Below are 23,436 nucleotides of genomic sequence, written 5' to 3'. Positions count from 1 at the left end.
CAGACTTTACCCTCTCTTAGAAGGGCAGCTCAGATCAGAAGCTTTCGCACCAGGCATACTGTATAGTCTGTAGAAATCACTGCTCAGTTTTCATAGAGGTCTCCTCCCTTACGAAACTTCACTGCATATTCTGAAAAAGAGCTCTACATTGCAGTCTAAATTTAACTTTAATTTCCGTATGTTTTGAAAGATAGTTTATTAACATTATTGGAGTATGGAAATCAAAGATTATTCGTCTGTTTCAGGCTTTTAACAGATTTACTGCTTATAGATTGACTAGTCCCAAATTTCTGAGTGACTACTGTAATACTTTTGTGGTCTGAAAATAACATGAAGCTTTAGGTCTTCTAGATGTATTACAGTCTTTGAGAGTTTAACATCTTCTTTTATTCTACTCTAATTATTAAAATAGTATTCCTCTATAATCTATAGAGCTATATTCATCAGTTTACAAATTCCCATTTATATCAGCTTTGCTAGCTATAGCTCATGCCAGACATCCCACTGATAGACAATGTTTTTACTAGTACAAGGATCAAATCATAAGTAAAAACATATTGTAGTGGAAATAGGCAGAATATATTGAAACCAGATATTTTAATTAGTTTTAATACACGTTTGTTTATGTATATGTCTGAGAATTCAGAAAACTCTGAAATCAGAGTTTGTATTTTTATTTTTAAAAGTGAAAATTTTCAGATTTTTTTCCGAAATTTTTATAGAATTTTTATTTTAAAAAGTGTCTCCAAAATTTTATTTTTGATGTGAAAATTTAAATTTTTTCCATTATATTAAGCAAAGTTTATAAATATATTTATCACAATAACAAATAGAAAATGCATATAAGCAATTAAAAATACTTAGAATATAATTGGTTTTTGTAGAGGAAAGAAATTTGTATTATTTTCAATTATTTGTCATAATAAAATGCCCCCTAAATTTATATCATTGTACTAAGATATTTTTACTTTTGTGTTTTTCTCCTCCTTTTAGCATGTATCATGATTTTTTTTCTATTTTAATTTTTTAGTTGTGGTGAAATACATATAACAAAATTTATCATCTTAAACATTTTTAAGTTCACTGGCATTAAGTATATTCATACTGTTGTACAACCATCATGATCATCTATCTTTAGAACTCTTTTCATGTTGTAACGGTGAAATTCTACACCCATTAAGCAATAACTCCCCAATCTTCTCTTCCCCTAGCCTCTGACAACTGCTATTCTACTTTCAGTCTCTGTAAATTTGATTCCTCTAGGTACCATATATAAGTGGAATTATATAGTATTTGTCTTTTTGTGACTGGCTTATTTCACTTAGCATAGTGTTCTCAAGGTTCATTCATGTTGTAGCATGTGTTAGAATTTCCTTCTTTTTTAAGGCCGAATAGTATTCCATTGTATGTATATACCACATTTTGCTTAGTCATTCATCTGTTGATGGACACTTTGGTTACTGCTACCTTTTGGCTATTGTCAATAATGCTGCTATGAACGTGAGTGTATAAATATCTCTTCCAGACCCTGCTTTCAATTCTTTCGGTTATATACCCAGAATTATATGTTAATTCTATTTTTAATTTTTTGAGGAACTGCCATGCTTTTTTCCATAGTAACTGCACCATTTTATATTCCTCTAAGAATGCACAAGGATTCCAATTTCTTCACATCCTTGCCAGCACTTGTTTTTTGGTTTTTTGATAATAACCATCTTAATGAGTGTGAGGTGGTATCTCATTGTGGTTTTGATATGCATTTTCTCCCATTGTGTGGGTTGCCTTTCACTGTTGATTGTATCCTTTGATGCACAGAAGTTTTTAATTTTGATGTTCAGTTTATTTTTTATTTTGTTGCCTGTGCTTTTGGTGTCATATCCAAGAAATCATTGCCAAATACAATGCCATGAAGCTTTTCCCCTATGTCTTCTCCTAAGAGTTTTATAGTTTTAGATTTTACACTTAGGTCTTTGATCCATTTTGAGTTAATTTTTGTATATAGTATAAGGTAGGGATCCAACATCATTCTTTTACATGTGAATATCCAGTTTTCCCAGCACCATTTCTTTAAGAGACTGTTCTTTCCCATTGATTGCTCTTGGCACCGATGTCAAAAGTCATTTGACCGTGTATGTGAGGGTTTACTTCTGCACTCTCTATTCTATTTCTTTCATGTATAAGTCTGACTTTATGCCATTACACACCATTTTGATTACTGTAACTTTGTAATAAGTTTTAAGATCAGGAAGTGTAAGACCTCTAACTTTGTTTTTTCAAGATGTTTGGTGGAATTCACCAGTGAAGCCATGTGACCCTAGGCTTTTCCTTGCTGGGAGGTTTTTGATAACTGACTCAGTTTCTTTGCTAGTTATAGATCTGTTCAGATTTTCTATTTCTCCCTGATGCAGTATTGGTATGTTGTGTGTTTCTAGGAATTTGTCCATTTCATCTAGATTATCCAGTTGTTGGCATACTATCCTTCACTGTAGTCTCTTATAATCCTTTTTATTTTTGTAACATTGGTAGTGATATACCCTGTTTCATTTCTGATTTTAATTATTTGATTCTCCTCTCCTCTTTTCTTAGTCAAGCTAGCTTAAGGTTTGTCAATTTTGTTAATCTTTGAAGAACCAGCTCTTGGTTTCATTGATTTTATGGTTTTTTACCCTCTATTGTGTTTATTTCTGATCTAATCTTTATTATTTCTTTCCTGCTAGCTTTGGGTTTAGTTTGCTCTTTTTCTAGTTCCTTAAGGTGTAAATTTAGGTTGTTGATCTGAGACCTTTCTTTTTAACGTAAGCATTTCACAGCTATAAGTTTCCCCCTTAGCACTGCTTTCACTACACCTTACACATTTTGATATGTTGTGTTTTCATTTTCTTTTGACACAAGATATTTGCTAATTTCCCTAGTGATTTCTTCTTTGACCCATTGGTTGTTTAATAGTGTGTTGTTTAATTTCCACACATTTGTGGATTTTCCAGTTTTCCTTCTGCTGTTGATTTTTAGTTTCATCTCATTACAATCAGAAAAGATACTTGGTATGATTTTCATCTATTAAAATTTATTAAGACTTGTTTTGTGGCCTAACATATGATCTATCCTGGAGAATGTTCTATGTGCATTTGAGAAAAAAATGTGTTCTGCTATTGTTGAGTGGAGTATTCAGTATATGTGTGTTAGGTCAGGTTGGTCTATAATGATATTCAAGTCCTCTGTTTCTTTATTGATCTTCTGTTTGATTGTTCCAACCATTACTGAAAATGAGATATTGAAGTCTCCAACTATTATTATGTTGCTGTGTATTCCTCCCGTCAATTATGTCAATGTTTGCTTCATATATTTAGTAGCTCTAATGTTTAGTGCATATGTGTTTATTATTGTTATATATTCGTGTTGAATTGAATCTTTTGTAATTATAAAATGTTCTTCTTTGTCTCAGATAAGTTTTAGACTTACAGTTAATTTTATCTGATATTAGTATAGCCACCCTTGTTCTCTTTTGGTTATTATTTACATGGAATATCTTTTTTCATCTTTTTACTTTCAACCCATATGTGTCCTTAGTTCTAAAGTGAGTCTTTTATAGACAGCATACAGTTGATCCTGATTTTTTTTTTTATCCATTCTACCAATCTGTGTCTTTTGATTGGAGAATTTACTCCATTTACATTTAAAGTAATTACTATAGGGAAGGACTCACTGTTGCCTTTTTATTATTTGTTTTCCATATGTCTTATACCTTTTGGTCCTTCATTTCCTCCCTTACTGCCTACCTTTGTGTTTACTTGATTTTTATAGTGACACTTTTTTTTATTCCTTTCTCATTTACGTGTATTCTATAGATATTTGTGTTTAGCATGGTATTATGTATAACATCCTAAAGTTATAGCAATCTGTTTTAAACTGATACCAACTTAACTTCAACTGCATATAAAAACTTTCTCCTTTACAGCTCCACTCCCCCATTTATGTTATTGATGTCACAAATTACATCTTTATATGTTTTATAACTGTTAACATAGATTTCTCATTATTTTTATGCTTTTCTCTTTTAAATACTGTAAAAGAATAAAAAGTGGAGTTATGAACCAGAATTACAATAATACTGATTTTTATGTTTAACCACATATTTACCTTTATCAGAAAGCTATATTTTCATATGTCTTCAAGTTACTACTGCTAAATGTCCTTTTGTTTCAACTTGAAGGACTCCCTTTAGCATTTCTTGTAAGGCAGGTCTAGAGGTAATGAGCACCCTCATTTTTTTGTTTATTTGGGAATGTTTTAATTTCTGTATCATTTTTTCAAAGACAGTTTTCCTGGATATAGAATTCTTGGTTGACAGTGTTTTTCTTTCAGCACTTTAAATATATCATCCCACTGCCTTTAGGTCTACAAGGTTTCTCCTGAGAAACCCTGTGGTAATTTTATTGAGGATCACTCTTTTTATAATGATTTGCTTTTCTCTTGCTGCTTTCAAGATTTTTAAGATTTATCTTGAACTTTCTTCAGTCTGAGTATGTGTCTTGGTGTGAATCTCTTTGAGTTTATCCTATTTGGAATTAATTGACCTTCTTGTATTTGTATATCCATGTCTTTCCTCAAATTTGGGGAGTTTTTGGTCATTATTTTTCAAAATAAGCTGTCTGCCCCTTTCTTTCTTCTCCTTCTGGGACTCTCATAATATATATATTGGCCCTATTTATGATGTTCCATAAAGTCTCTTAGGCTCTATTCACTTTTCATTCTTTTTTCTTTTGACTCTTCAGACTTAAGAATTTTAAGTGCTCTGTCTTCAAATTTGCTGATTCTTCTGTTTGTTCAAGTATTTTGTTGATCCCTTCTAGTGAATTTCTCAAGTTATTGCTTTTTAAGCTCCAAAATTTCTGTTGGTTCTTTTTTTTTTTTTTTTAATAATTTCTAGCTCTTTGTTGATAGTCTCATTTTGTTCATGTACTTGTTTTCCTGATTTCCTTTTGTTCTCTCTCCATTTTTTCCTTTAGCTCTTTGAGCATATTTAAGACTGTTGTTTTAAAATTGTTGTCTCAGTAAGTCCAAAGCCTGTATTTCTTTAGTCAGGTTCTGGAAGTTTATTTTGTTCATTTGAATGGGTCATCTTTCCCTGTTTCTTTGTATACTTTGTGATATTTTGTTGAAAATTGCACATTTGAAAAAATAGCCATCTATCCTAGCCTTTGTAGACTGACTCTATGCAGGGAAGACCCACTAATTAGCCCAGTGTGAAGGCTTAAGGGCTTCTCAGGTCTTTTCTAGGCATTAGTTTTCCCTCGGCCTGTATATGTGCTTTTCCCCCAATTTCCCCCATACATAACTGTTTTTAAATATCTTTTTCAATAAGAATCTGACTCCTGTTCTTCTTGGTGCCTTAGGTGTCCTATAGTATTCCTCTCCCCATAATCTCTTGCACCTAGGCACCCATGAGTCTACAGTCCCCCTGTAGCTCTAACATGCCATAGTGACTGCCACAGCATTCAGTGGCCTCCAATCTGATGTCCATACTATGCCTTCATTTCTGTCTGAGCTCTAAGTCAAGCTAAACAGACACCAGTTTCCTGGGAAGCCCCTCAACATCCCAGAACATTGCAAACAAGATCCATTCTTTTCCTTTTGTCCCAGGGGAGGAGCCGAGAATTGCATGACTTCTTCCCAGCCATGCTGTGCCATGCCAGGGAAGGATGAGGTAAGGGTGAGAAAAAACACCATGAAGTTTTCTACCATTTTGAATATGGATTTTTCTTGATTGGCCGTTTACTTAGTTGCTGCACATCCTTGACTACCTTTTAGATCTCCCACAAAACTGTTGCAATCTGTCTGTTGTTGTTTGTTTAGTGTATCCATGGAGGAATGAGGGCATAGAGTTTCCTAGTCCATCATCTTGCTGACATCAGTCTCTCTTATCTCTTAGTATCTATCTTTTGAAAAAAGAAAAGTGGGAAGAATGAGGTGTTAGGTAAGGCTAGGCAAAGGGAACTAAATCAGGATGCCTGATATGGAGAGAGGCCACAGTACTGTAGCCAGGGATGTTTTTGCCTATTCTGATGCAACTCACTACCAATATACTTCTATAAATACACTATTTTCACAGTAAATAAAGTCATTTTCTCTTTAAATAATGCAACTATGCCTGCAGATATGCTGTTTTTGCTATTAAGGCAAGTAATTGATTGTGCAGCAATGAAGAGATATGGAAAAATGGCACAGTTCTTAGTCAAATTTGGAGCAGAAGATAGGCCAGAAAAGTCTACTAGGAGATGAATGTTTGTAAGTATCGATAAATTTGACATTTGAGGGTGAACTTTTCCTGGCCTGCTGAAAGAGTGTTGGAAGATTGACAGCAGATAACCTATGAAATGCCTTTTTTTTTTTTTTTTTGGCCCCAGTACGAATCTAAGTTCAGCACAAAGTTAATACATATGTTGTGAATTTTCCCAGGCATATTTAGGTATGCCCTACTTTTAAAGTTTGCTTTTAAAACTTTCTGATAATTTTTAATAAATGCCCAATTATAAGTAGAAGATTCATGTTCAAAATAGGAGAACAATTTTTCCACACTTGGATTTTTTTTAATGTGGAGAAGAGACTAAACTAGTTGTCTTTCGTTTTGTTGGCCAGTTTGTCTGCTGTTATGCCAATACCACATTCACTTACCATTGTTTTATCTTTTATACTATAGTCCTGATATCTGTTCTTTAAAATTGTCTTGGCTCTTCTTTTTTTTTTCTCTCTCTTTTTAAAAAAAAATTTTTTTTGAGGTATATTTACCTATATATTGTATATATTGAGGTATACAATGTTGTGGTTGTTTCAAGTGTACAGCAAAGTGATTCAGTTATGCATATATATTCTTTTCCATTGTATGTTATTACAAGATATTGAGTATAGTTCCCTCTGCTGTATATTGGGTCCTTTTTGCTTACCTATTTTACATGTAGTAGTATGTATATGTTAATCCCAAACTTCCTAATTTACCTCACTCCCCCACCCCCATCCCCTTTTGTAACCGTAACTTTGTTTTCTATGTCTGTGAGTCTTTTTCTGCTTTGTAAATAAATTCATTTGAGTCATTTTTTTTAGATTCCACAAATAAGTGATATCATATGATATTTGTATTCCTCTGTCTGACTTACTTCACTTAACATGGTCCATCCATGTTGCTGCAAATGGCATTATTACATTCTTTTTTATGGCTGAGTAATATTGCATTGTATATATATATATACCACATCTTCTTTATCCATTCATCTGTTGATGGACATTTAGGTTGCTTCCATGTCTTGGCTACTGTAAATAATACTGCTCTGAACATTGGGGTGCATGTGTCTTTTCAAATTAGAGTTTTCTCCAGATATGTGCCCAGGACTGGGATTGCAGGATCATATGGTAACTCAATTTTTAGTTTTTTAAGGAACCTCCATACTGTTCTCCATAGTGGCTGCACAAATTTACATTCCCACCAACAGTGTAGGAGGGTTCCTTTTTCTCCATGTCTCCAGCATTTATTATTTGTAGACTCTTTAATGATGGCTATTCTGACTGGTGTGAGGTGATATCCCACTGTAGTTTTGATTTGCATTTCTCTAATAATTAGCGATATTGAGCATTTTTTCACGTACCTGTTGGCCATCTATATGTCTTCTTTGGAGAAATGTTTACTTAGGTCTTCTGCCCATTTTCTGATTAGGTTTTTTTTTTTTTGATATTAAGCTGTATGAGCTGTTTGTATATTTTGGGAATTAATCCCTTGTCAGTAGTATTGTTTGCAAATATTTTCTCCCAGTCCATAGGTTGTCTTTTCGGTTTCCTTTGCTGTGCAAAAGCTTTTAAGTTTAATTAGGTCCCATTTGTTTATTTTTGTTTTTATTTCCATTACTCTAGGAGACGGATCCAAAAAAAATATTGCTGCAATTTATGTCAATGAGTGTTCTGCCTATGTTTTCCTCTAGGAGTTTTATAGTATCTGGTCTTACATTTAGGTCTTTAATCCATTTTGAGTTTATTTTTGTATATGGTTTTAGAGAATGTTCTATTACAGGTAGCTGTCCAGTTTTCCCAGCACCACTTATTGAAGAGACTGTCTTTTCTCCATTGTATATTCTTGCCTTCTTTGTCATTGATTAATTGATCATAAGTGTGAGGGCTTATTTCTGGGCTCTTTCTTCTGTTCCATTGATCTCTGTGTATGTTTTTGTGCCAGTATCATACTGTTTTGATTACTGTAGCTTTGTAGTATAGTCTGAAATCAGGGCACATGATTCCTCCAGCTCTGTTCTTCATTCTCAAGATTATTTGGGCTATTCGGGGTCTTTTGTGTTTCCATACAAATTTTATAATTTTTTGTTACAGTTCTGTGAAAAATGCCATTGGTAATTTGATAGGGATTGCAGTGAATCTGTATATTGCTTTGGGTAGTGTCTTGTTTCTTCCTACAGTTGTCCTTCCATATTAATTTTAGAGTCATGTAAGTTCCACAGAAAAACACCATTGTGGTTTTGATTGGAATTGCATTAAAACTGTAGATTAGTTTAGTGCCATATGAAATTGTTTTAATGTTAAGTTTTCCTGTCAGTGGATATGATATCTTTTTCCATTTATTTAGGCACATTAATGTTCTCAGATGATATTTTGTAATTTTCTATAAAAAAGTCTTAAAAACCTCTTGTGGAATTTTTCCTAGGTACTGTGTGTTTTTCCTGTATATATTCCTATAGTATGTAAATGCTATATTTTATAAAATTACATTTTGTAACTTGTTCTATAGATATAGGAACATAATTGATCATAAATAATAGTTTTATTTACTTATCTGTAAATTCTGTTAGATCTTCTTTCTTTCTTTTTTTTTTTTTTTTTTTTTTTAGTATTGAATAGTGTCTTTGTTTGAGCTGCTATAACCAAGTACCATAGACTGGGTGGCTTATAAACAACAGAAATTTCTTTTTCACAGTTCTGGAGGCTGGGAAGCCCAAGATCAAGGTTACAGCAGATTCGGTATCTGGTGAAATCCTACTTTCTGGTTCATAGACAGTTTCTTGCTGTGTCCTTGCTGGGTGGAAGGGGAGCTAGGTTTTCTTTCTACTGAATAATCTTCAAATAATAACAGTTCTGTTTCTTCTTTCCCAATTCTTATAAATTTTTTTTTGTTTTTCTTTTAATGTTGTGCTAACAGGACCTGCAGTACCATGCTAAGTAGAAGCAGCAATGTTGGACATCCTTTTCTATTTCTGATTTTAAGGAAAATGCTTATAATGTTTCATCATTACATATGAACTGTAATCATAGTTTTTGGTTTATATTCTATTACAAGAAGTTCTATTCCTTGTTTTATGCATTTGGTATTTCTTTTGTGCTGAAATGATGTTGATTTACTGAAAAAAATTTTTTTGGTAACCACTAAAATGATCATATAGTTTTTCTCTTTTTATCTGTTATGCTAGAGAAATTTTCTAATGTTAACTGTGCTTGTAATTAGTGAGAGAAACTCAATTTGGTTACAATGCATTCTCTCACGTGTGTTGAAGTTTTTTGGTTGATATTTTGGAGGATTTTTGCATCTATGTTTATATGTGAAATTGGCCTATAATTTTCATTTCCTATTATACTATACTTGTTTGGTTTTGGTATTAGTTTTACTAGCTTCATAAAATGAGGTGAGAAATGTTTCCTCTTTTTCAATTCCTTAGAAGAATTTGAGTAATTCTTTGCATATATTGATAGAGCTCACTATATAGCTATCTGTGTCCCCCCCTTCTCTCTATCTATCTCTCTCTACTAGAATATATATATAAATTCTGATTTAATTTATTTAATGGCTATAGGAATATTCAGTTTTTTTCTTATAAAAATAACATCTTTATTGAGATATTAATCATAAACCATAAAATCACCCTTCTAAATTGTACAATGTAGTGGGTTTTAGTTTAAATAATATTGTCTGATATTAAACCAGTTACTTTCTTTTAGTTATTATTTTCTTACTATACCTCAGGTGCATAGAATTGGACTAAAAACTGTCTTTAGCTCATGCAAACACTGATTACTGGTGCATGCATGTGCCACTTTTGCTCATTTATTTAGTTTGTTATTATAAATAGTGTAATAAGCATCTATGAAACCATTTGGCTCCCTGCCTCCCCTCACCTGAGGGTAACTATCATCCTGAGTCTATAATCTATATTGTTCATTCCTTGCTGTCCTTTCTATATAATTTTATTGCATATGTGTGTATTCCTTAAAAATAACATTGAATTTTGATTGTTTTATGGAAAGGGGATCATGTTGTATATAATTTTAAGAGCTTATTTTTCCACTTAATATAAGTTTGTTAAGAGTCTTCCCTATTTTGCACATCACTGGATTTCTTTCATTTTGACTGTTGGGTAATATTCATCCACTCTCTTGACTGGGCATTTCAGTTGTTTCCTGGGGTTTGCTATTGTGAAAGTACTGTTGTCTATGTTCTTACACCTACCTCCTTTTGTACATGTGCCAGAGACTTGGTTGCTGAGTCCTCAGATATGTGAAAGTTCAATATTAATAGATGATGCCAAAGCGCTTTCCCAGCTGGTTTCACCAGTTTACATTCACATCAGATCCGTGGATTGACTTCCTCTCCAACATTTGGTATTGTCAGATTTTTTAATTTTGTAAATGAAGCAGGTGTCAATAATATCTCTCTGTGGTCCTGATTTGTATTTCTCTGATCGCTAGTGAATGTTGAACATCTTTTCTTATGTTTATTGGCTATATGTATTTTTTCATTTGGGAAAACCTCTTTTGAGCTTATTTCTGTTGCATTTATTGTATCTTTTTCATTGAATTTTAGAAAATATTTATGTATTCTTGATATTAATGTTCTCCAGTTGTGTGTGTTACAAAATATTCCTGGTTTTTAATTTGTGTTTTTGCATTTTGTTTTGTTTTGTTTTGTTTTTGTTTTTGTTTTTGTTTTAATTTTATAGCTACTTTATTTATTTATTTATTTATTTTTGGCTGTGTTGGGTCTTCGGTTCGTGCGAGGGCTTTCTCTAGTTGCGGCAAGCGGGGGCCACTCTTCATCGCGGTGCGGGGACCGCTCTTCATCGCGGTGCGCGGGCCTTTCACTATCGCGGCCCCTCCCGTTGTGAGGCGCAGGCTCAGTAGTTGTGGCTCACGGGCCCAGCTGCTCCGTGGCATGTGGGATCTTCCCAGACCAGGGCTCGAACCTGTGTCCCCTGCATTAGCAGGCAGATTCTCAACCACTGCGCCACCAGGGAAGCCCTGTGTTTTTGCATTTTTGAAAATATCTTTTGATTAGCAACAGTTTTTCATTTTAATATAGTCAAATTGGTTAATCATTCATAATGAATAATCATTAATAATCATTTATAGCTAATGCTTTTGTATTTTGGTTAAGAAAATTTCTTGCCCCAAGGACTAAAAGTTATTCACCTATATTTTCCATTTAGAGTTTAAAAACTTATTTTTAACACTTAATTCCTTATACCATCCTTATACCCTAGAGTTATTTTTTATTATAAGACAGAGATTCAATTTCAACTTTTTCCTTAGAGATAACCATTTTTTTCCAGCTCAGTCTGTTAACTTCTCACTAATCTGACATGCCACATCTATCATATATCACACTTTCATTTGTGTATGAGGCTGTTTCTTGGCTCTGTTCTGTTCTCTCAGTCACTCATCTATCCTTGTACCAATAGCACGCTGTCTTTAATTATTATAGCTGCATGATAGGTCCTAATATCTGGTGAGGTAAGTCTTCTCTCCCTGTTCTCTTTCTTAACAGTGCTTTGACTATTCTCGGCTCTTTACCTTTTCATGTAACTTTTAGAATCATCTTATTAAATTCTATGAAATTTCTGGTGAGGTTTATAAAATTGGAATTACATTGAATTAATCTGGAGAGAATTTACTTATTTATAATATCAATTGTTTCCAGCCATGAACATGATATATTTTTCCATGAATTTAGGTTCTTTTATAAACAGTTTTTAATATATCTTTTATGATATTCTCCATAGAATTTTTACATATGTTTTATTAGATTTATTCCTGGGTGTCTGATATTCTCTGAGATGATTGTAAGTAAAGTATTTTATATAATTTTGTTTTTTAGGCTTTTGGCTGCTAATATATTAAAAATGAAACTCACTTTCATATTTTAATCTTATATGCAGCCAACCTGCTAAACTCTATTAGTCTCATAATTTGTAGGGTTTTTTTAATATGTTCTATGTAAATAATCGTATCATCTGCAATAATATGAAGGTTACGTTTGAGCAAGTGTGTGAAACAGGTGAGGAAGTAAATTATGTGGCTATCCAGTGGAGAACATAACAGGCAGAAGGACAGCAAATACAGATGTTAAAGCAGGAACATGACTGATGTGTTCAAGGAATATCAAGGAAGCCAGAGTTCCTGGAGTGCTGAGCAAGCAGGAGAGTGGTAGGAGATGAAGTCAGAGGTATTGGACTAGATTATGTAGACAACTCTAAGGACTTAGGTTTTTACTCTGATTTGGTCATCCACTGGAAGGTTTTGAGCAAAGGGTGACATGATCTGATTCAGCTTTTTAAAGGACCATTCTGGCTCCTATGTTGAGAATAAACTACAATGGTCAAGGACTAAAGCAGGGAGACATGATAGGAGGCCATTGCAATAATCCAGATAACGTGATGGTGGTCTAGACCAGGGGAGTAGCGGGTAAAGGTGGTGAGAGGTGGCTGGGTTCTGGATATATTTTGAAGATAGAACTAACAGGAATTTCTGAATGTTGCTTAGGAGAGACAAAGAAGTCAAGGATGATTCTAAGTTTTTTGGTTTGAGCAATTAGAAGAATGAAGTTGCCACTGATAATGTTGTTGAAGAAGTTGAGCATCATTTCACATAGTGTCTTCTTTGTAAGGACTTTGAAGGAAATTTGAGTCTTATTATTGGAAAAAAGTGCATTTCTCTCAAGAACTTGCTTCATTTCTATCTTTGTTAGTATCTGTTGGGAACTGTGACTGCTTTAGCTGCTGGAAGATGTAGAACCACATTTGTGTGCCTTGTAGCAAGGGTATAGATATCTAAAGTATATGTACTTTTTTATTGACCTCATTCACATTTGGCCTTGTTTTATCTTTTCCTACCTCTTCTGATTTGTTCTCTTATATGTTATATATCCTTATATACCTCCTTAAAATCTTTTTAGAACAGAACAGTGTGTAAATAAATGATAACAAATAGTTTGCATTGTATGCCACCAAAAAGGAAATGTGGGAGGTAGCATGAACTTTTAAAGACTAAGCTAAGAGTTAGAACATCGTCTTGAACTACAAATTAACATATGTGTGTGTGTGCATCCGTATATATATAAATACATACATATGTGTGTATAGATGTATATTATATATATATTTAATATATATACCTGAGTGCCTGCTGAGTTCCTACAACTCTGTATCATTCATTCAGCAATATTCAGTGCGTATCCACTATGTGTCAGGTGCTGTTCTAGGCACTTGATGACATCAATTAATAAAACAAAGAATCCTATTGTCAGGGAGCATGCATTCTAGTGGGGGAGATACTGACAAAAATAGCACATGTAGTAGGTTAGTAAAGTATATTAGAAGACGGTATGTACTACAGAAAAAAACGTCAAGCATGATAAGGTTGATTGGAGGTGAAGGAAATATACAGGGAGGTTGGAGTGTGGTGGTCACAGCATTACATAGAGTGGTCTGGATGGGTCACATTGAGAAGATGACATTGACTGAGACTTGAAGGAGGTGAGGGTGTGAGATATGTCCCCTTCTGAAGGAAGAGACATTCCATCAGCAGGAACAGCAAGAAAAGGTCTTGAGGTAGGAGTGTCCCTGGCTTGTTTAAGGAACAGCTGGGCAGCCGGCACGCAATTGACTGAGTGAGAAACGTGGTGGGAAACAAGGTCAGAGAGGTGACTGAGCTGGGAGAGACAAATCTCATCTAGCCTTGTAGACTGTTATTAGGACTTGAGATTTTTCTGAGTGAAAAGGGGCACCATTACAGGGTTTCAAGCCTAAGAGTGAAATGATTTGACTTACATTTTAAATTTTAAAAGGATCACTCTGTCCATTATAGTATAACTTTACAGAGAGTTGATGATTATTTCTGCAATTTTAGGTATATTACAGCTAATACTGATACCGAAGAACAGAGTTTCCCACTCCCTAAGGCATTTAACACTCATGTAGAGGAATTAAATTTAGATGCCCTTATTCAGACGGCTGATAATTTACGTATGAATGAGTCCAGCAAAATGGAGAGTTTTGAACTACTTTGTGACCACAAAGAAAAGGTAAGAAATATGGGATAATAAAATGCTTGTATAGTTTTAGTTTTTTATTTAATCTACTATCCCATTCATGTTATGACCATAACAATCGTGTCACAGTTTACACAAGCCAAATGATTGATGTAAATTTTTTTATAATATCACTACAATTTTTTAAAAGTAAATATGAGTTTATTAGGCTCAAAGGTCATAAAAATAAAAACCAGAGATATGATTATACAGACTGACATTGATTTTATCAATCTGATATATTTCATAAATATTTTGTAACAGATAAAGAATAAGACATGCTGCTTCTCTGGAGGGAGGAAAAGCTACATTTTAAGCTCGCTATCTTACAGTTACTAATATAACAGCCATTAGTATTTCACTGTGTCTTACCAGTAATCGTTTTCCAGTGTTTAATGCTGGGCTGAATTGGGAAAGCTCATCCTTCCCACCACCACCAAAGGAAAAAAAAACGGTGGGTTTTGCAATATCACAAAGATCAATAAATCTTTTTCTTTCCCGTGAGAGATTTAAGTCTAACCTTTGAGGATTTAGCAACTCTAAACGCATTACCTAAAAGTTTTTAAATCTCCAGGATTGTATTTAGGTAATTTAGGTAAAAAATGTGACTCCTCTTTTGAATGTATGTAATCTCTAATAACTTACAGATATTATCTGAAATGCCCACTGAAGCATCATATTAATAATAGATAACTTAGAAAGGAAAACAAGGAGAGGATACTACAACCCAGAGAGAATTTATAAATTCTGACACCTACCAAGTTTCTCGTCTTTGTAGGTGTGGAGCTAGCTGGTGTCTGCATAATATTCATTGATTTTAAGATCCAAATGTAACACTACATTGCATCACATTTTGTAGCCACGAATATTTGAACTTAAAGTGCGATATGCACATGAATAGATACAGTCATTTCTAAGTACCAGTTTACCTAATTTTTTAAAAGTTGCAGTGGAAAACACTTAGAGTCTGGTCCTGTTTCTGAGTTTATCTAATGTGCAGCTCTGTCTATTCAGTTTAGAGATGAAATAGAGTTTATTTGGCGGTTTGCTCGTGCTTATGGAGACATGTATGAGCTATCTACAAATGCACAAGAAAAGAAGCATTATGCTAATATTGGTAAGTATTTTGTAAATATTAATTATCCTCAAGTAGTAATCATTATCTATAGTAAACCATTAATGAATTTTAATTAAAGCTAAATTATCTTAGCTAAAACCAGTATGTTTAATCTATTTCAACATATCCTATTACTTATATAGTCTAAGGACAGAAAGGATTTTTTAGAATAAAAATACATGTTCTTAAAACATATTTGAGCATATTAGAACAGGCAACTGAAAAAACTGAAATTCCAGCTTTTAAAGTTTATAAAATCACAGAAAGACGAGACATTAAGTGGTAATAATATGAGAAGCAATAATAGCAGTAGTCTTTCACCACAATTAAAATAACCCTCCTTACTCCCTGTAACGTAGAACTCCAGGTACCACAAAGAAATAACTACTCATACTTTAAAGTTTTTTTTCAAAATTTATCTTGATAAAACAAGATTAGCCTTGTTTTAAGGCTAATCTTGTTTAAGCCTTGTTTTAGCTAATTGTTTAAGCTGAGCAATGAGTCCATAGTTGTTCATTATACTGTCCTCTATTTTCCAAAGTAACAACAACAAAAGAAAAACAGCTAGAATGTCAAATTTGATATATATATAAACCTTGGCTCTCACTGAGTATCAAACTCTTTCTTGCAAAAAGCCCGCTAAGTTTCAGGATAGTAATTTGACATCAAAACTTCTTTAGTTTTTTTTGTTTGTTTGTTTTTTTATTCCAAAGTCTTCTCTTTTCCAAGCTTTCCTTCTCTGAGATAGCATGAGGAAGAAACAGCAAGAAGATAATGATACTGCCAATCTCCTTCCAGTCTAGTTCCCTGTCACTTTTATTTCTAAGAAGGAAATATTTCCAAGTTCCTTGAAATTACATTTCTTCCGCTTGTAGGTTTCTTTGCGAAGTGGCCTCTGTACTTTAATTCTTAGTGGGAGGAGGATGAAAGGAATTCCCCTTCTTGCTCTTTACATATTCATCATCAGCTTTGTGGGGCAGTTTTTCTGTAGCAATCCTTCTTGCAGACTATAAAAAAATGGAATTCTAGGGAAGAGATTTATTAACTTGAAGGTAAATAAAAATTTAGCCAAAGAGAACAAACTGACTTTTTTTTATATCTACTGAGAAAGTCAGAGTATATCTATGTAAACTGTTCCAACATCCATCAATATTAAATATATATTAAATAATTTTTTAAAATATATATATTTTTTAAGCACCTGCCCTGCCCTGGGCATTAAGGCTCCTCCTATGTTAGAAGGTAGAAATATGATAGCAAAATAGACATGTTCTCAGACTGGAAGGAGCTTATGGCTTTGTGGGGAAGATAGTATTACTAAAATAATCATACATATAAAGAAACACACTGAAGTAAGTTGTTAGTAAAGAAGAATGTGGCATATTAAGAGAGGGTATAACAGAAAGGAGGATATGATGGCGGGGGTGAACGTTGATGCAGGGAACTCTTTCTTCTGGAAGTAAGTCTCACATAGTAAAATCACTTGGGATCTGTATTTTTAAATGGAGTGAGAGTTTAACTGAGTTAATGTATGAGATGGTGAAAATGGAGAAAGAAATAGGCTGGAGGAAATCCAAATTCTCGTACCCAAGTACAAGAAAGGAGCATGGATTGAGACAGGATATATTCAAAAAAGAGAAAAGTTTATAGTGTCAAAGAAAAAACAGTGACGCCTCAGATGTGTTCATTCAGTTATAGAAATAAATTTAACAGAATTCCTATTTTTTTATCCAAGAAATATTTATGAGAAATTTTTATTTATTTATTCAAAATATTTATTCGAAATCACCGTGTCTAGGAACAAAGTTAAAATGAGGGGTGAGGGAAGAAGAGAAGGAGGGACATGAATATGATCAAGACAGTGTTACACTAAGGAACTTACTGACAAGATCAATATGGAGACAGGCAATTGTAATTCAATGCACAGGTAGTAAGTGCCTGGCAAAGGTGATGGCAAAGAACACTGGAGCTGAGACATTGGAGCCTGGAGTTGAAGGGCATTGGCACCCAGTACAAGGGAGGAAGAGTGCTGTTATTGCTCATAACAGTATATTTGAACTTGTGTGCCGAGGGAAGGTTGGATCACTGAAGAGTACAGAATTCTTTCCTGAACCTCCAACTGGGGTATATAGCATTATGCAGTACATCTGTTGACGTACTATGATTGATCATACTTGTCTTCCAAATAAAATATGAATCTTATATCTAAAAGAACATTATTGTAATTTTCAGAATTAAGTGACTGATACAAATGCCACAAATAGATCACAAAATACAATTTTGTAAGGGAAATAGCTTTCCTTTCAGGCTGAAGCTGCATAAATGAGGCTGCGAAACCAATCTGTATACTACCCAGCTCCATTTTACATTCTCAGAGCGATGGAATCACCTCTATTTTAAGCTTGTGGCAGTGCCCTAAAAGCTATTTTTGTTCATTTGGCAATGTAGGGAAAATGTTGATTTAGTTTTTAAAGTCTGTACATTTAAAAGTATTTATGTTTTTCGATCATTCATTACCAAATTACTAACTCTATTAATATATGTCCACAATGTACTATCAGTTATTATTTTAAAATACTTCCTTTTAGTTTTTTTCCAGTTTATGTAGCTTTCTATACAGGGTAGTTCTCTTAATGGACAGAGCTATAAAGTACCACCTTAGCAAATTAGCAAATAGGAAAATGATTTTAGAATAAAATATCTTTATTTATAAAAATTATCTAAACTACTTATTTAGAAGGACATTTTGTAGATCATTGGATAGTCTCTTCAAGCAAAAAAAAAAAAAAAAAAATTAGAGCAGGGAAAAGGAGATGGCATAAAATAAAACAGCCACTTTTTGAGAAAGATTTTCAGAATGTGGTTTAGACCAGCGGTCCCCACCCTTTTTGGCACCAGGGACCGGTTTCGTGGAAGACAATTTTTCCCCCCGGGGCGGGGTGGTGGTTGGTGGTGCGATGGTCAGGCGGTAATGAGAGCGATGGGGAGCGATGGGGAGCGGCAGATGGAGCTTTGCTCACTCGCCCGCGGCTCACCTCCTGCTGTGTGGTCTGCTTCCTAACAGGCTGCGGACCAGTACCCGTCCACTGCCTGGGGGTTGGGGACCCCTGGTTTAGACAAACCTCTATCCAAAAATTAATAGGTTATTAAAAGTTATTCTAAAACTAAGTAAAATTATTTAGGGGAATTATTTATTTACTGAGCCTGCTCATTATTGTGAAAGATTAGACAAGAGCTTCTCTGGGACATCTTCCCTTACCCCTTTAGATAGAGTTGCTCTCTCTGTTCTCTGTTATACTCTCTTTTTTACCTTGTATTTATTTTTTGCACATAATTCATTTGTTTATATACCTACTGCCTACTGAAATGTGAATCCTTGGAAGTCAAGAACTGTGTCTTATTTGACTTTTTATTCCCAGAGGCTCACATAATATGATACTTAGAAAGCACTCAGTAAATGTTGGTTGAGTTAATTACAAAACAATTTCTATTAACACTTCTAAATACTGATTGAATGACTTCTCTTGCTCTTGGTTAAATCACTTAACCCAGTGAGTCTCAAACTTGAGCGTACATCAGAATCACTAGAGGCTAGTTAACGCAGATTGCTGACTCTCAGAGTTTATGATCAGGTCCCTCATGTGGTCCAAAATTTGCTTTTGTAACAAGATTCCAGGTGATGGCTTCTGGTCTTGGGACCATACTTTGGGAACTACTGGCTTAATTCAATAATTTACCTCCCACCAACTCAGATGAAGGTGGTAAGTGTAAGTGCATTTATCTTTCAGGAAAGACATTAGGTGAAAAAGCTATTACTAGAGCACCCATGAATGGACATTGTCATCTATGGTAAGTACATAGAATTTATGCAGTCTTTATAAAATTCTAATATGCCTCTTTATAAATTGCAATGGATTTTTAAAATATTATTGACCCACTTAACGTGTCGCATTCACTAAAAAGAATATTTAGTATATAGCACAGTAACTGTTCTTGTTCTGTTTATTCTCATGTATTTTTCAGTATATATATTTTAATTATATTTAAGATAAACTTTCATTGAAGAATTCATAACTGAGTCTACCAAGTCCAATAACTGTGCACATGATAAATTTAATTAAATGTAATTTCATATAACATTTTGTTTGAAAACAAATACTAAAGTGATGCCACATTTCGAAATGAAATGCAGAGAGAAGAATAAAAGAATAAAAGCACATCAGCCATTGTACCTTGATGAGTCAAGGTATACAAATTCCACAAGTCAAAGGAAAGCCATTTCTAATATAAGAAAGCTCAAACAAAGGAAATCTAATTAGTTGGATGGGTATAGGTGGATATCCTTGGGACAAAAACATTTATTCTTGAGTATGTTTGGTTTTGGATCCTTTGTATATTTACAATTATAAAACACAAATAAGAAGAAAAATATTGTTTTTAATTAACACTTCATTTTACTCATAGTTGTGTTTTTATAGCATTTCTTAATTTCTTAGTTATTTTTTCTCCCCAGTAATATTGGTACTTTAGGTGCTAGGAAGACATAGTAATAAATTTATTTTTGACCCTTCTCTCAGACCTAGATTGTCAGAAATCCACCCCTCTTTGGGATTATTTTATTCTTCTGGGATAGTCTTAGGCAAATCTCTCTTAAAATGACTTCTTTTCTTCAGGTCCACATTTATCCTCCAGGAAATTCATTTTTGCCCCACCAACTCAAAAGTGCAAAGGATTTTTCCAAAGCAGACCTGTTTCTTTACACTGCCACCAGCAGGGGGAGCACCACTCACACACTCTCATCCTAAAACTTCCCTGGGCAGGAATCAGATAACATTCTTTATGTCCCCCAAACTCTAAAGGACACGCCTAAATAAGAATAGGTCTTTTGAAGCTGCCATCACTTAAAATGAGAAACAAGGCTACCCCCTTCCGTCTCGCATGAGAAGGTGGGAGGTGGAACCCAAGTACCCTAGTAGTTCTATTCTCAGAAATCCCCCCTCCAGGTCTCTCTCTGCTTCAGCGAACTCTGCCTTCTCTTATATAGCCTGGAGATGGGTGAAGGGCTAAGCCTGGCAGAACCTGTGAATCATTTTACTAATGTGTCATGCGTGGGTAGTAGAGTGTCTTGCTTTAGGAGCCGGAGTATACCTAATAGATAAAGTATGGTTCTGTGCCCTAGTGTCTGTGCCACAACTCTAGGAGAAAGGTAATTTTGCAGTTAACATTCTGGTAGATATCTTTAAGGTCATTTCTCCAGTATGTAAGGGTCTTGGCTATTATTTCTATAGCCAGCTTTACCTTCCTCAACTAATTTGCATAATACTGATATTAATAAATTAATATGTGTTAAAGTACTTCTGTTCTTCCATTTTTAGTATAACTGTAATGAATTTATACTGATCAAGCTACACTTGCTTCATCTCTTTCGGTAATGGAGATGTTTGGGTGTTGGTTAGCCCGATTTGGACGCAGAAAGAACACCGAAGCCCTACTCTTAACTCTGAGCCTCCCCCTCCTCTTCCTCTGCTGTCCTCTTCCTTCTCCCATACAAACATCTGCATCCATGGAGAATCACATTAAAAATGTACATTTGATGTTAACCCTCAATTTGAGGACACTTATCAGTGTGAACTTCCAAATGTCCATAAAGGAACAATGTTGAATCTTCTCTGAAGACTTCATAAGCACCTTAAACTTACCTTGTGAGGACAGATTATGCTTAACTCTTACTCAGTGGGTTTCCCAGCCTGTCTTCCACTAATCTGGCTACTTCTCCTTTGTTCATCTTTTTTCATTTTTTGTTGTGTACTAATTGCCTTGTTTATAACTGTGGGATTTAACCCCGAGGGTGAATCTTATTCACATACACACAGACACACACAGAGTACTGATCCAATTGTGTTTCACATGATTTTTTATTCAGTATCAGTTTTTAATTAAAAAACAATTAAAATCTGATCAGTTGCTAAAATTTAATAAATTCAAATGTCAATTTTTAAAATTTATTTCATTGAAGTATAGTTGATTTACAATGTTGTGTTGATTTCTGTTGTACAGCAACATGATTTTATCTTAATTCGTAAAATACATTATGATGTACCTACTGAATACAAGAATTCTCATTCAACTAAATACAGTAGTAGAGGTTTAGGGTGATGAAAAAAGAGAAATTAAGACTTTGACTTGAGAAGCAATGTGTGAAATTTAGGTTTACTGATTCTATAATTAATTGTAATAAAATGTCATGAAAATGTCTAATCCTGCTGGAATTTTTTTCAATATGTTACGACTTTTTCTCATTCATTCAGCATAAATGACAAAACAGGGCCTCTAGGCCAAATGCAGCTGCCTGCTTTTGTAAATAAAGTTTCATTGGAGCACAGCCACACCTGTGCATTTGTACATAGCAATGAAGTTGAGTAGTTGTAACAGAGACTCTCTGATCCCACAACCTTAAATGTTTCCTACCTGGCCCTGCAGCGAAAGTTTACTGACCCATAGTTTACAGGGTTCTGTGATGGTTTATAAGCCTTCAGTTTGAAATAAAAGATGCAATCATTAGAAATAATTATCATAAAGGGTTGATATGGAGGGAATAATTGCAAAACAAATATTATTTTAAAGACTTGTTTTTCATCTTCATCTTTTCCAAAATGAAATTGCTCTGTAACTTTCCTACATAAGCTTTCTATATAATTCTGTCGTTTTTGTTGTACCAGCCTAAAATACTTCTAGAATCAAGAGAGCAGAATCACCAATGGATTTGCAGTTTGTTAGCCAAATAGGCCTGACCTTAATTATAAATAATGTCTTACATATTTGTTGTGCTCTACTGTTCACAAATTATAACCCCATGCCTTCTAGCATGTGATTCACAGAACAACCTGTTTCCATTTTATAGAAAGCAAGGCCGTCTGTGTGTGTGGTGTAGTATATGTGTGTCTGGTGTGGTGTCGTGATTAGTAACCAAGGGTCATACAATAAGTGGAAAAACAAAAACCAGATCTTATATTTGTATGTACTCAGTATTTTATCTATTATTTACTCTTCCTCTGCTTTTTCACAGTATAAATAGCATTGGTGCTAAATCAAAAATGCTACTGGGAAACTAATGGAGTTGTTTTAGTAGTTGTTTACTAGTTGTTGAGACAGGGATGCTTGTCAGTTATTAAAATATTCACTATAGATGCAAAGAAAATACAGAATTTTTGTCAACGCATAGTTAGAACAACCTCTAGATGGAGGTAATAGACCATATTGTGCGTTAACTTTCTTCATAGTTCCCATCAACCTGAGAGTTTACAAAATAAAATTTTAAATTACATTTTCCAAGATAAACAGTGTGAAAAACAACAACACATACATGCAGATAATAGGTGGGATTGATTGCCAGAAAAGAAATGATGATCCTTTGAGGAAAAGCGGTTCAGGTAAACTTTGAATTTATGATATGTAGGAAGATAAATAATACTTTAGACTTGAAAGAAGCAGACTTCAAAAAAGATTATGAAAAACATAAGACTCTGGTGACAGATTATTTATAAGGGAAGATGTCCATATTTCATATAATGGTTTTCTTAAGTCACGTTTTTTTCTTTTTTCTTTTTCTTCACTCAGAGTAACTTGGAAAGAACATGCTGAGAGAGCTCTGTAAAAGCTAGAGATGTGCATAAGTTGTTCTGATTTTCAAAAAATAGAAGATTGATTCCACCACTATAGATCAGTGAACATAGAATCTTTTCCTTTGATTACAGCACAAATAGTTAGTTGGGTTTTCTGTGAGTGATGAAGTTCAAGCAGACTCAACAGATTTTTCTAAACATGTGACATGATCTGTTTTTTCTTTGCTAGTAGATAGAGTAGGGAAATTGAGCTAATATACCTGGATTTAAGGAAGGCTTTAAGGCAAGTTCACTCATAATATTCTTGGGGACAAGATATTAAAATATGGGCAAGGTTCTTTGTTACCCGT

General features: G+C 34.0%; 1 protein-coding gene across 2 annotated transcripts in view; it reads left to right on the top strand.

Annotated features, from left to right (window-relative positions):
• RMDN2 (regulator of microtubule dynamics 2) overlaps positions 1 to 23,436 on the top strand; it is a 93,988-nt gene that overhangs the window by 22,391 nt on the left and 48,161 nt on the right. For both annotated transcript variants that reach the window (XM_082356086.1, XM_082356087.1), the window contains exons 3-5: positions 14,167 to 14,341; positions 15,362 to 15,464; positions 19,253 to 19,313. In XM_082356086.1, coding sequence (XP_082212212.1) covers positions 14,167 to 14,341; positions 15,362 to 15,464; positions 19,253 to 19,313 — 339 coding nt within the window. The remainder of the gene's footprint in view (positions 1 to 14,166; positions 14,342 to 15,361; positions 15,465 to 19,252; positions 19,314 to 23,436) is intronic.

The sequence above is a fragment of the Balaenoptera borealis genome, assembly GCF_965194805.1.
Source record: "Balaenoptera borealis genome assembly, chromosome: 15".
Classification (NCBI taxonomy): Eukaryota; Metazoa; Chordata; class Mammalia; order Artiodactyla; family Balaenopteridae; genus Balaenoptera; species Balaenoptera borealis.
This window is presented reverse-complemented; position numbering and strand designations above follow the sequence as displayed.